At 43.0% G+C, this 12,204-nt stretch overlaps 1 protein-coding gene across 6 annotated transcripts; it reads right to left on the reverse strand.

Moving 5' to 3' along the window:
* Positions 1-858: 858 nt before the first annotated feature.
* ppp6r2a (protein phosphatase 6, regulatory subunit 2a) lies at positions 859-12,036 on the reverse strand. Of its 6 annotated transcripts, none has more exons than XM_026326929.2 (24): positions 11,650-12,036; positions 9,167-9,336; positions 8,537-8,791; positions 8,242-8,428; positions 7,988-8,125; positions 7,838-7,903; positions 7,614-7,726; positions 7,278-7,391; positions 7,022-7,148; positions 6,719-6,871; positions 6,085-6,309; positions 5,805-5,869; positions 5,401-5,516; positions 5,218-5,303; positions 4,921-5,001; positions 4,738-4,835; positions 4,546-4,603; positions 4,312-4,439; positions 4,105-4,229; positions 3,859-3,997; positions 3,506-3,594; positions 3,238-3,430; positions 2,215-2,322; positions 859-2,122 (listed from the first exon to the last, which is right to left on the reverse strand). In XM_026326929.2, exons 3-24 carry the CDS (start codon positions 8,761-8,763, stop codon positions 2,074-2,076), a joined length of 2,685 nt encoding a protein of 894 aa, XP_026182714.1. In that variant the 5' UTR covers positions 8,764-8,791; positions 9,167-9,336; positions 11,650-12,036; the 3' UTR covers positions 859-2,073. The 6 variants fall into 6 exon arrangements, with proteins under 6 accessions (XP_026182714.1, XP_026182709.1, XP_026182712.1 ...); XM_026326924.2 differs by having other exon boundaries at positions 3,217-3,430; XM_026326930.2 differs by having other exon boundaries at positions 860-2,122; positions 3,238-3,427.
* Between the last annotated feature and the right edge of the window lie 168 nt (positions 12,037-12,204).

Genomic DNA, 12,204 nt, shown 5'->3' on the forward strand with positions numbered 1-12,204 from the left:
TATTTGTTATGACACAGAACTGATAATAGATTTACTGTGGCTAATTACTTTAACATGATGATCACTTGTAAGGGGGGCATCGGTAGCGTATGACCTCATGTTAGATTCGGTCATGTAGCCTGTGTTATTTGAAGAGGAAATAAATCAGCTAAAATGAGTTCTGATTTGGCCTGGGTTAGGTTAGTCAAGAAGCAGAGCCTGTGTTTAGAACTAAGGCCAACAGGTCACAACCCTACAGACCAATGTAGTAATGGTCCAGTCTTTTTTCCTGTACTGGAGTCACTGACACACCTGCTCTTTTTGTCTGTGTCAGAGGCTGCACTGTGAATATGAAAAAGAACCTATGTAGATTAATTAGGATGTCCATTTGTTTCCCTTAGTATTTATTCATGCTGCTGCGTCTGCCATTTGGTCCTAGGGAGGACGTTTAGACCGGCTGTGACCTCTGACCTCTCTCTCCTCAGGGTTATGTGGGCATTTGATTGACACCTTCTTTGCACCCCTCACACACAGCTTTGTTATACCTGCCAGAGATGGACAAGTGACACATTTATCATTCTTATGAGCTGATATACAGTACATCTCATTCTCACAGAGCCCCCAGCACAGCTTAAACCAACTTACCCAGATGGAAGGACAACAACCAGACAGGAAAAGTGAAGTTTCAGTATTAATGTGGTCAACCAGACACTTTTAATTTCATTTTTTTGTCGTTTTTTAATAATGATCGTAGAACCTGATCGCTGTCAAATGATTTAAGGAATTACACCAAAGAGGCCTGGAGCTCTGAGGACACCTGACCTCTTTCCACTCCTGCTGCTCAGACTGAGATAAAATTAAACTTTAAAAAAAAAAAAAAAAAAAAAAAAAAAAGCATCACACTGATCAGATGCCACTCTCACCCTGTGAGTAAGTGCTTGGTGGATGGGGGGAGGGAAAAAAAAGAAACAGACGAGTAATCTCAGAACTGTTTGTAAAATTACTTTTAAATGTAGATAATATCTGTATATAGGTAGATTATGTTTGGTTGATTTAAGGGGGATAACAATAAGAACTTAAAGGTCAATACAATCAGAAGGTCTTAGCTCACTAGCTAGGTCAACAGAGAACTGGTTATGCATGCACTAAAAAAAAATAATTTTAAAAATCAGAAACCTCAAGTTGAGATTAGATCCAAATTTCGTTGCCCAAAACTACCAAATGAGTCTCCAACACTAGACTGATTTTGTGAGAAAAAAAATTTGGACTTTTAAATAAAAAGACTAATTGACATTATTGCACATGAGCAAAAAGACAGTAATACTATTAGAACTCTGTTCATCGACCCCTCCTGAAGCATTCAAAACATTCAGATGTACAAGATGTGGTGATGTACAAGAGGTTCCATCAACAGCAACCAAAACAGAAAAATAAATGAGGGACAAAAAAAACGTGATCTTTGTGAGAGGACAGTTAAGACAGCCAGCAGAGATGAGGGTAGAACACTTCCGTTGTGCTATAATGTACAGTAAATGGCTGCATAAGTGCTTTTTTCTTAAGCTTGAAAAAAAAAAAAAGTTTTCAAAAAAAACAAAACAGGTATTTATTGTTGAGGCATCATTAAAAGTTAGCCTGTGCTATCCATTCAGGGGCGGCCATGTAAAATCCCTAACAGGGTTCCAACAGCTTTGAACAAGCAGGAGAGAAATCTTTCAGCACATAAAAAAATAGCGATGACGATGTTACCCCTCGGATTCTGTCGTTTCAAAGATTGCTGCTACATTAAAACCGCACGTAATCATGTGCAACATCGGAGAGAAAAGGCTTTGCAGATGATTCCTCTACACTCCGTTCTTTGTTGTTTTTCTGATTTTTCATGTTTTTACATGTTCCACAGCCTCTTCATTGGTGTTGATTGGCAGTGTCCAGGTCCAAGAACATGGCAGAGTGATTCAGTTAAAAAACAAACAAACAAAAAAAAAAAAAAAAAAAAAAAAACACCATAGTTGCAGTGAGGTTATCTGGAGGAGTCACTCTGGAGGAGGCTGACAGTCAGCGGCACCGTCACTGAGGGATTCCAGCGTTGGTTCCAGCTCATACCGGCCCGTTGACTGACACTTCCTGGGGTGTTGGCCTTTCCTCTCTGTTAGAATGACAGAGGAAGCAGTCAGTCAGACGCACACACACAACATAAGAGGATGAGCAGCTTGTGTGGTTGAACGGCTGGATGCTTACTTCATCTCACTCTGCGTGTTTCCAGGTGAACCCTCTGCAGGCTGCTGCTCTGATGCTTCCAGAGGATCAGACAGAGAGAGTTTCTCCAGAGACACTGGACTCTCCTCACTGCAGGACACACACACACACACACACACACACACAAGTTTAGAGTTGCTTTTTATATCAAACCAACATGCCTTCTATTCACTTGCTCCAACAGTCAGCCCTCCCTGTTCTACACTACTGCCGACCTTTGATGTCACTGGGAATCTTTTTACTGCTCCCTCCCTGGAAGGAGTAATGTATTGCTTATGGACTGTGACATGATCCTCTTGATTCCAACGGAAATCAAACTACAATTATTGACTGCTCTACTCAAACAATGAAGGATAGAGATTAATGAAAACTATTTTAAATCTGTGTGTGTGTGAATGCAACATTGCATATCATTGCATATCTTGTCCTCTCCACTGTCGCTGAGTGCTTGCTCATAAGGGATTTGTTGGGTTTTGGGTTTTTTTGTAAAGTGCCTTGAGATGATTGTATTGTTCTTTGGCGCTATACAAATAAAACTGAATTGAATTGGACGTCTGTGAAGATTCTCAGTCGTCCAGGTGACAATATCTAGAAGCAGAGTCATGCAAACTTGACATCTTGTTGAGTCGAGAACGTTTCATCCAAGTGGTTTTTGGAGGAGTCACTCTTTACACTGATGAACTATCACCTTCCAGTCAGACACTAGTTTTCTCCTTTGCACCCAACTACCTGCATCAAATGTCAGAACTCTTAACCTTCTGAACCTGAAGGTCTGTTTAAGTTTCTACAGAGCAGCAGAGACGCTCCCAGGATATACTTTATTTAGAAAGGCAAAACTGAATGAATCTAGTAATTTCAAATCCCTGTCTGGTCTATAATTACCGCAATGTGGTAATTATGTTTCAAATATAGATGTTTCTACACACACAAACAAGCTTGTCCTGCAAGTCTGAGAATGGACTGGTCAGCAGAGGAGGATCTCACCACTCAGCATCTGATGCAAACCTTTTGAGGTCAGCTGTCTTGTTGCCAGGGGTGCTGGCTGTTTCCGAGGTGATGGCTGCAGTGGGAGGGGCCCTGCCAGTTTTGTCATCCTCCTCACTGTCGGATCCCCCGGAGGAGCTGCTGTCTGAGGCCACGATAGGAGCTTTCCTCCCTTCTCCCGCTTGCCAAGCACCAGAGGAGGGACCAACATCTGCTGACAGAACAGATGTATTCAGCATCAAGTTTGTTTCAAAGCTCAGACTCTGCTCGGATGAGGACAAACACTCACCACTCTTCTCGTGGTTTGGTCTGGCTTGTTTATCTCCATCACAGCTGCCTGAGTCCACAGGAGAGCTGCACCTGGGATCAGTCTCTGTACTGTGGGAAACCAGAAGGTACAGGCTGACCAATAATGTTCCAACAGAATAGCACTTTCTCCCTCTCTCTCTATATATATATGAGTTTAATTGTGCATTTGTGATCTTAAATCCTAATACAAAACATGCAGCTTACAGTTTCAGATTTTTATCATGCAATTCTAAAACCTTCAGACCTAAAACACCTAAATGTTTCCCTACAATGGACTCTGAAATACAAAATTCCAGCTGATGTTTTGGGAGATGTCCTAGGAGACTTGCTCACCCAGAGAAAGGCTGGAACTCAGTGAAGTTGGCCCAGCCCGTTTCCTGTGCCTCAGTTCCACTCCCAGTTGAGCGGTCCCACCCTGCGGGGGTTTGGGATGCCACAGCCCCTCCAGAGTCCCTGAAATTTGCAGTCCAGCCTGGACCCAGAAGCAAGGCAAACAGTGGTCAGAAAGAGGACAGAATCTGTTCTGAAGGGCTGTTCCCAGGCTTCAGTCTGTGGATAGCTGCTGCCCCCATTATCTACCTGTATTTGATGTGTTCTGCTCAGAGTCTTCATCCTCATCGGATTCAGATCTGTGGTCCCGATCCCTGCCTCCATTTTCCAAACTGCTCCTGGAGCTTCCCTCTGAGGTTTGGGAGACCCCAAACCTAGAAAAAAAATTTAGTGAAAAATGAGAGCTGTCATGTACAGACTGCAGTACGGGAACCAAAAACAAATCATCAGGTTTACCTTGTTCTGGATTTAGCTTGTGTTGCATAGTTGATCTCTTTGTCTTCCCAAATGTCCTCTTCCTCTTCAGCATCATCGAATTGGTGTATCCTCTCCTTACAACAGGCTTCAAAAGCAGCTGCATTGGCCTGTGGAAAGTATTAACAGCATTACTGATTCCAGCAGCAGATCACTTCAGTTACAAACCTAATTTTGAAGTAACAGTAACAACACAAGCACTCGCCAAACACTTACACTATTATCATCAGCATCTAGATTGAAGTTTATTTCTGCAATCCTGTCAAATGTGGCACTGAGGAGAGAGGAGGAGAATGTGTCGCATCAGACAACAGATCAAAGTGTTTCTGGTCAATGAATAAAAACAAGCAAATATTGCCTTTGTTTTCCTGAAAGCGAAACAAGCTGTGTAAGACTCGGATGACTTACTTGATGTTTTCATCGTGCTCACTGAACTCGTCATCATTGAACCCAAACTGATCCACAAAGTTGGCAGTCATCTGTTGGATCTGATAGTCAGAGAAGGCCTGGGAAGGTCAAAATAACATCTTTAACATGATGCCATTACGTTGTTACCTTTGGTTAATGATGCTGGTGGTGAGTGCATCCTACCTGCTGGAGAGACAAGTCATTGGGGAACGGGCTCTCCATGTCATCATCCTCACTGGATGAGTGCATATTATGGGTGCTAACCTGCAGGGCACAGTGTGGAGGGCTGCTTAGCCTTTGCAAGTCACATTCCAATTATCATATGAATGCTTGAAATTATGTTGTATAAAAAGATCAATCTGACGCGACCGCTGCTGAACTGGGCTGCACTGAATAACTGTTGATCTGAACACTGCAGGCTTAAGCTGGGAGAGAAGAAGAAAAGAAAGCTATTTGCTCAGAAAAAAGGAATAAGCTCACCAGCTCTACAGTGTTCCTCCTGTTAGTTTCTCTCAGGGTCTCGTCCACAAAGCTCTCCCAGCGACCTCTGCAGTCTTCTGGCAGTTCTGTGCAAGTAAAGCACAGGGATGACATCCACTTTACTGAATTTTCATTTTAAAGGGTAATGATCTACTACACAGGCCTACTGTGGTGTATAACTACCTTTGATGAGGTCAGTGATCTGGGCTTGGACTGGTCCTTTCTCCAGGTTCTGGACCACCATGTTGGCAATCCTAGTCAGATGACCCATGTTGCCTCTCCTGGTGCCACCCTCAGCCCTGAGATTCACAGGTACACACTTAAGATTACCTTCTAAACAGCACCTCTACTGCAACAATGCAATTGCATTTCTATATTGCACTATTGGTAAAAAAAAAAAAAAATACATACAACAGAAAATATATTTTGGCAGTAAGTTAACACTTAGTTTTTACATACATAAGTATGGAACTTGCGCAACAACAAAATGCAGCTGAACAGCAATGATGCAGTGGAAGGAACAGTGCTATTTTAATCCAAATAAGCACTGAGCACACTGCTAGCTGTACATACGAAGAGACTCTTACTGTATTTTATCATTCTCCTCCCAGGTATCAAGGATCCTCTGTACCAGTCGACACTTCTGGAACAGCTGGGGGTTCAAAGAAAACAAATAATTAAGATGACTCTGGAAATAAGTGAGAAAGAGCATCAGAGAAACAACTGTCCCCAGTCTGAAGGACATTGCTGTTGTCGACTTAGGCATTGACTCATCAACTTTTAGGGTGCAGGCCTTAAAAGACCATGAGGCACGAAGAGTTTTGGGTGTGGTATGGCTCAGGGTCCCAAGCTGCTTAAGCTACCTACATGTGCCACGAGCGCATTGTGGATGGAGGTCTGTGGGTCACTGCTACTGTCTGTCTCCACTGCCTCCCCCTGCGACTCAGAGTTAGATGCTGCAGGCTTTCCATTGTGGTTCTGGAGGCCAGGGCTGGGCCTGTCCTCTGATGATGGGTGGTTCAGGATAGACGCCACACACAGCTCCACTTGGAAGTGCAAAAAATTATTCCAGGTGTATTTGAAGAATAGATCCTAATCAGAGAGACACAGGCAGGGAGGGGGAGAGGGTCCTTTTTGAAGCATTTCAGTTAATTACTGCAACACCATATGGTTATGTGCTCCTCAATCAAAGTCATTCAACAGAAATAGTAATGGCCTCTCCAGTGCCACCATGTTACTTAACTGGGGCGCCGTGGTCCTAAATTAAACTGTTCCAAAGAAGACATACCCTGTGCTCTTTGGTCAGGTGGTGTGATAAGGTATCAGCACTTCTCTGCTTCATGACTAACCTTGTGCAAATCTGACGCAACTTTTTCAGGTAGACAAACAGAATCAATCGAACACATCAAAAAAATAATATCTGGAAAGAAAGTATCCTTCAATGCATGCAAAAAGGAGCTATAGGGTTTTATTCTTCAGAGTAAAGCCAGGTTTAGCCTACCAGTAGTAGGTCCATGGTGGCAAGATTGCAGAGCTCCTGGCAGATACTGGGGGCATTGGTCTGCAGCAGGGCGGCCACCAGCCGGGCCACATGAAGGCGGGCATTCCCCAGTGGCTGGTCTAGAACGCCAACGGTTGTCAATATTGCACTTTTCTGCATATGGACAAAAGGAAATCAACCTACAGTTTCACAAAATGTTCCAGATGGGAACACAAGGTTCCCAGGTAAAACATCATTCACATCATCTACTCTATGGGTTAGAATTCATTTTACTCATGACTTGACACTGAAATGTGGCCTGACCTTGGGGGGATCCAGAAGAACCTGCTGGAAGTCCTTTAAATGGGGCTCAATGGCATTTAAAATACTGCTGTTGACAGTGTAAGACCTTTCATAACCCTGAGAATACAGATCCATCAGCCCTTCCAACCTGGGCAACACAAGCAGACAAAAACATCAAGTAACCAGACACACATTTACCATGTGCTCTTATTGCTTAGGACACATAGGAAGACCAGGACTCTAAGCTCTTAATATTTACAGGAACACTTTGACCCACCCAGACCTCCTGGTCTCCAGTAAGGTAAGGAGCACTTGAGTTCCGTTAACGATGGAGGCCTCGCTCCTCTCCCCCTCAAACAAGTTCTTGAGGAGCCCTGCTACACTCTCCTGCCTGAAAGACACAGTTTCAGAAACTAAGAAACAAAATCACATCTTACTTGTGTGTTTTTCTGTTTATGCAAAAAACCTGCTGTATTCATGGTGAGATACTGCAGCAAACATTTGAATACCCACTACAGCCTGGTATATCACAAGAAACTGTTGTAAAAACCGGAACAGAGGTGTGACCTACTTTCCCTCTTAAAAATGTAACAGAAAGGCACTATAAACTTACGACTCTAGTACAGCCAACAGTGGGTCAGCCTCCACATTCTCCTGCATCTGATTGGCCTGGTCTCGACTAAGGCGGATGATGTCACAAAGCGTTTGGGATGCATTTGATTGTCTCTGAAAAGTAAATTACTGTATTACACAACAGGTTAAAAGACTGCTCCTTTACATTAGGTTTTGTTCACCTGACTAACAGTGACAGATCAGTTCCCAAGTTGACCTGCTCACCTCCTCGTCTTTACCAGTATGGATGAGCTCAGTGAGTCTCTGTACCAACTTCTCCTCATTCAGCCACTGGGATGGGGTGAAAAACAAACTGCATTAGAGACATTTATGTTTTTTAATGTTTACTCAGGGGAGATTAAAACAACAGCTTACATGGAGGACCTCCTGTCTCAAGGGGGCAGGCTCCACACAACTGATGAGGCGAAGCAACAGGTCCATCATGGCAGAGGCATCAATATGTTTCAGCACCAGACCAATGAAGCCTTCCTTCTTCTTTAGAAAGGCAATCACCTGAAAAAACACGAAATGCAAAATCAGTTTCATGCAGAACAATAGATTGACAGTCCTTTAAATTAAATTTACATGCTTTTGAAAGAGCAATTATGTCTTCCTCTTTTCCTGTGTACCTGTTCGGTTTTCCTGGCAATGAGGTTGCCTATGGTTTTGCTGAAAAAGCTGGCCAGTAACGGGTTGAGGGGCGGGTCCTGCTCCAGGAAGTGGTAGAGCATCTCGAGGAGAGACTCATCCCCGCCCAGCTTATCATTTATAATGGATACATCTGATGTCAGAAGCTCACAAGCAATGTTGGGAAATCTTAAGAAAACACAGTGTGATGGTGAGTAGAGTCTTGGTGCAATTTAAAAAGAGTTTCTAAACTTGAGACCCATCACTTTTGTGTCAGTCACGACTGCAAGGACTCACTTAAAGCGGCTTCTCTCCTCCAGGTCAGCAGGTGGCTCCGTGGTGATGAGGCCGACCAGCTCCTGCATGCAGTGGTCCTGGGAGAGGAAGAGCAGCAGACGACGGTTTTGGGCCTTGCACTCCTGCAGGACATCATCCTCCTCCATCAGCTCTCTCAGCGTCACGTCCTCCTTATCCAGCAGCTGGTCGATGTGGGAGGTGGTGTGCAGGTCAAATTTCCAAAACATGGTGGCCGCTGGGACGGGGGACAGAGCCCTGGGTCATAGGACAACAGAGAGATTGTAAAGGAAAGAAAAAAAAAACAAAAAAAACACGTAGTAACGTACCACCCCTCACACCTGTCGTTTCTGAATCCTGATTTCCCACTTGGTCTTGAATCCTTTTCTTATTGGGCAGATTAATGTAGCTGGAAGCCCAACATTATGAGGACTGTTGATCTGAACAATAAAAATAAGTTGGCTCTCAAATATTTAGGTACTATACCCTGGAGGGTAATTGAGATTGTGACATAAAATGCACCCTCATGTCTCAAGTCACTATTCAAGCTCTGCTCTAGGGAATGTAAATACAATTTCTGAAAAGAAGAGATATATAGGTAACGCAGGTACTCAGTTTAAAAATTGTGCATACCAGTGGATGAAATGTGGATATCTTTAATCAGACCTCCCCCACAAGCAGGTAGGCATTTGTGTTTGTGCAGACGACAGAGAGTGTGGCGAGGCCTGGCATTTATCAGCATGGGTCTCCTCTTAAAAAGCAGGCCTCTTAAGGAGATGAGAGACTGAGAGGCTCACCATAACCTGCACAACAAAAAACAGATTCATCAACAAGATTTTAGAACAATTCAGATTATTATAACACAGACATGATTTCAGATCTGCACAAATACTGCATATGAATGTATAGATGAAGATTTACAATTCTGATTTTTTTGTATCTAAGTGTTGTTGAGACACTGAGACAGCCTAAATCCACATAAGAACTGAGGCAAGTTCTCCAGAATGGTAAGAACATGGTATACATTTTGATTTCCAACAAGACAAACTAAAAGAAAATTGCATCCCACTGGGTTTATACTATCTTACAATCTACTTAGTGAATGTCTTCTATTCTATGAAAATGCATTAGCGTACAGTCTGGTGTGTTACATACAACTGTCAAGCCCAGTTATACAAAGCTGTGTAGGCCTGTAAATGCCTGTGGACGATTATGGATGGTTACTAGACTGAGACCCTAAAGAAAAGTTTTAAAAACATACACAGATGCTGGGTGCCTGCTTATTCTGTACTTAGACAACATCTCCTTCTCATGTCTCATCAACACAACAATGGAGGCTTTTCAGTGCCTACTGTCAGATGATGGTAAACAAATGATGAACAAGTATTTGATGCTTTTGTTTTCCCCTCACATGGTTGCTGTGGCAGCTAATCTAGACAACCTAACACAATAACAGTGACAAAAAAATGACCTCTGCTGGCTTTGTCAAACTCAGCTAGTGTCTCTAGAGCACCGTGCTATCAACCGTTGATCATGGAAGTAATGTGAGGGAGGAAATCAAAGTGCTTCCTCCTTCTTCTTTTTCCTTTTTCCTGAGCAGGACCATTTCTTGCACATGCACCAGCAGCGTCCATCTGGTATACATTTACAGAGTACACAAGTGCAATAATAACCCGTCAAATGCTCCCTGCGGACACTGAGCAGGAAAGCAAATGCTCGACTTTACATCCAAAATAGAACCCACCAGAGGCCATCGCAACAAAAACAGTCTGCTGGCACATATAACAGACGGTGAAAAGAGGAACAATGCCATACATAAAGAGCATATATGTGGATGTTGTAAGGTAAGGACAGCCTGTAATTAGTCAAACTAAAAACTATAAAATCAATCAAAAGCGATTTCAGGCTACATATTACCCAAACTCTCATTTACATGCTGAATGTAAATAAAGCTGACAACTGAATGTTTAACATGTTATACTAGATACCTAATGACATGGCTACTAAGTGATCAACCAATTTACAATAGTGCACTTTAGAGAATAAACTAAACATACAATTTACTCAGCACTTAGATGGACTGAGGTTGTAAAATGAGACCAACAGACCTGTATCTAAAGACTGATATACAGATGATGGCCGTGAATTTGGGGATGTCAAAATAAGCCACATCAGACTGACAGCCAGAGATGGGCACTGTTTCCTTATATATCTTGGCTAATGATGCTGTGTTCATTAGATTGACAGATCACTCATTAGCAAAAATTGTATATCTGCATCATATTTGAGCAGGGCGAGGGATCACTAACAATGAAAGGCACACTGATGTGAAGCTAAACAAATGTAAACTGAGCTGCCGTACCCTTGGCACGAAGTGAACATCAACTGACTGGCGGTATGAGATCAGATTTCTGTTTACTTCAACTCCGGTGGAGGCGCCACTACAAAACAATACAAGACTTTAAAAAACAACGCAGAATAACGTTGTGGTGGTTATTACAGTCCTCGTGGTTAACGTCAATTACATTTTTCACAAGTGTCGTTTACCCACTGGGTCCTTTTTATTCATCGTTAGGTAACACACACATTGACTTTGAACGGCTGCACAGCACTAACAGTGACCTCACTGCTTATTACTGCGAGCAATGCAGTGCATACGACATTTTAAAGCACATATCATCGAGGAAAACAAGTCCGTTCGTTTTGATGCCAGCCAACTATAACTGGCGCTAGTGAAGGCAACTTAGTGCTAACGCTAGCGATAGTTATGTTGCGGTAACTAACGCTAAGTAACTGGACAACTAACTAGATGCCTTTAGTAAGTTGGCCATTTGTCCAACATTAACTAGCTAGAGTCCTATTCAACGAGGTTTGGCCATTTTAGGCACCGACTTATGAAGTTAGCGAACAACTTAGCTAACGTTACCCTACACGTTAGTTCCTCCTTTGCGCTGATTAGCACGAAAGCTAATTAGCTCCGAACAGTTAACGTGTGTGGATCCCAGTTAACCAAGTTTATTAGCTCTCCAACTTAGGCTCAACTTTGTCGATGCAGTGACAGAGTTAATGTTAGCTAGTTGCTCAAACTTATGGCTAGCTTATCGTCCAAAACTTACCTTCAATTGAGAGTCCGCCGCTCTTCCTTCCGTCTGTATGAAATGGTTAGTGGAGTTTGCAGCTAATTCTCGGCTAGCCGTGGTAGCTAACCTGCGTTAGCCTGTGATTTGTTTTGAAGGAGGCTCAGTCTGCGACAACACAGGCTACCGTTAGCTAGCTCAACTTAGCTAACGGTGGTCCAATGTGGCTGTGAAGTCTGTCAAATAAGCAGGTCGATCGCTGACGGTACCTGGCATTAACAATACCTGTTATTGGCGATATTGAGCGTAGGAATCGCACTCACACACAAAGTAAGTGAAATGCGGGGCCAAGTTTAACATGCAAAGCAGGAAAACTCAGTCATATTTTTCGAATCAAAATGGCGACATGGTTACGAGAGCGCGCAGCGGACGTGCACGGCAGACGTGCACGGAGCTCAGCCAAACATTTGGACTAGCTATCCTGAATAATGTTAATATACGTTGTCATAAAACGACCTCTATATTTACAGTGTTTTAAACATCATTTACACTTTAATTAGACAACATAAACAACATAAAGCTTCCTACTTCCCA

The sequence above is a fragment of the Mastacembelus armatus genome, chromosome 23 (assembly GCF_900324485.2).
Source record: "Mastacembelus armatus chromosome 23, fMasArm1.2, whole genome shotgun sequence".
Classification (NCBI taxonomy): Eukaryota; Metazoa; Chordata; class Actinopteri; order Synbranchiformes; family Mastacembelidae; genus Mastacembelus; species Mastacembelus armatus.

Excerpts from the sequence above, each read along its gene's own strand:
- ppp6r2a (XM_026326927.2), bottom strand. The coding sequence starts at position 8,763 with ATGTTTTGGAAATTTGACCTGCACACCACCTCCCACATCGACCAGCTG. Across the intron at positions 7,392-7,613 it reads CTGTTGGCTGTACTAGAGTC|GCAGGAGAGTGTAGCAGGGC; the intron begins GTAAGTTTATAG and ends TGTGTCTTTCAG. Across the intron at positions 6,872-7,021 it reads TTCTTCTGGATCCCCCCAAG|AAAAGTGCAATATTGACAAC; the intron begins GTCAGGCCACAT and ends GTCCATATGCAG.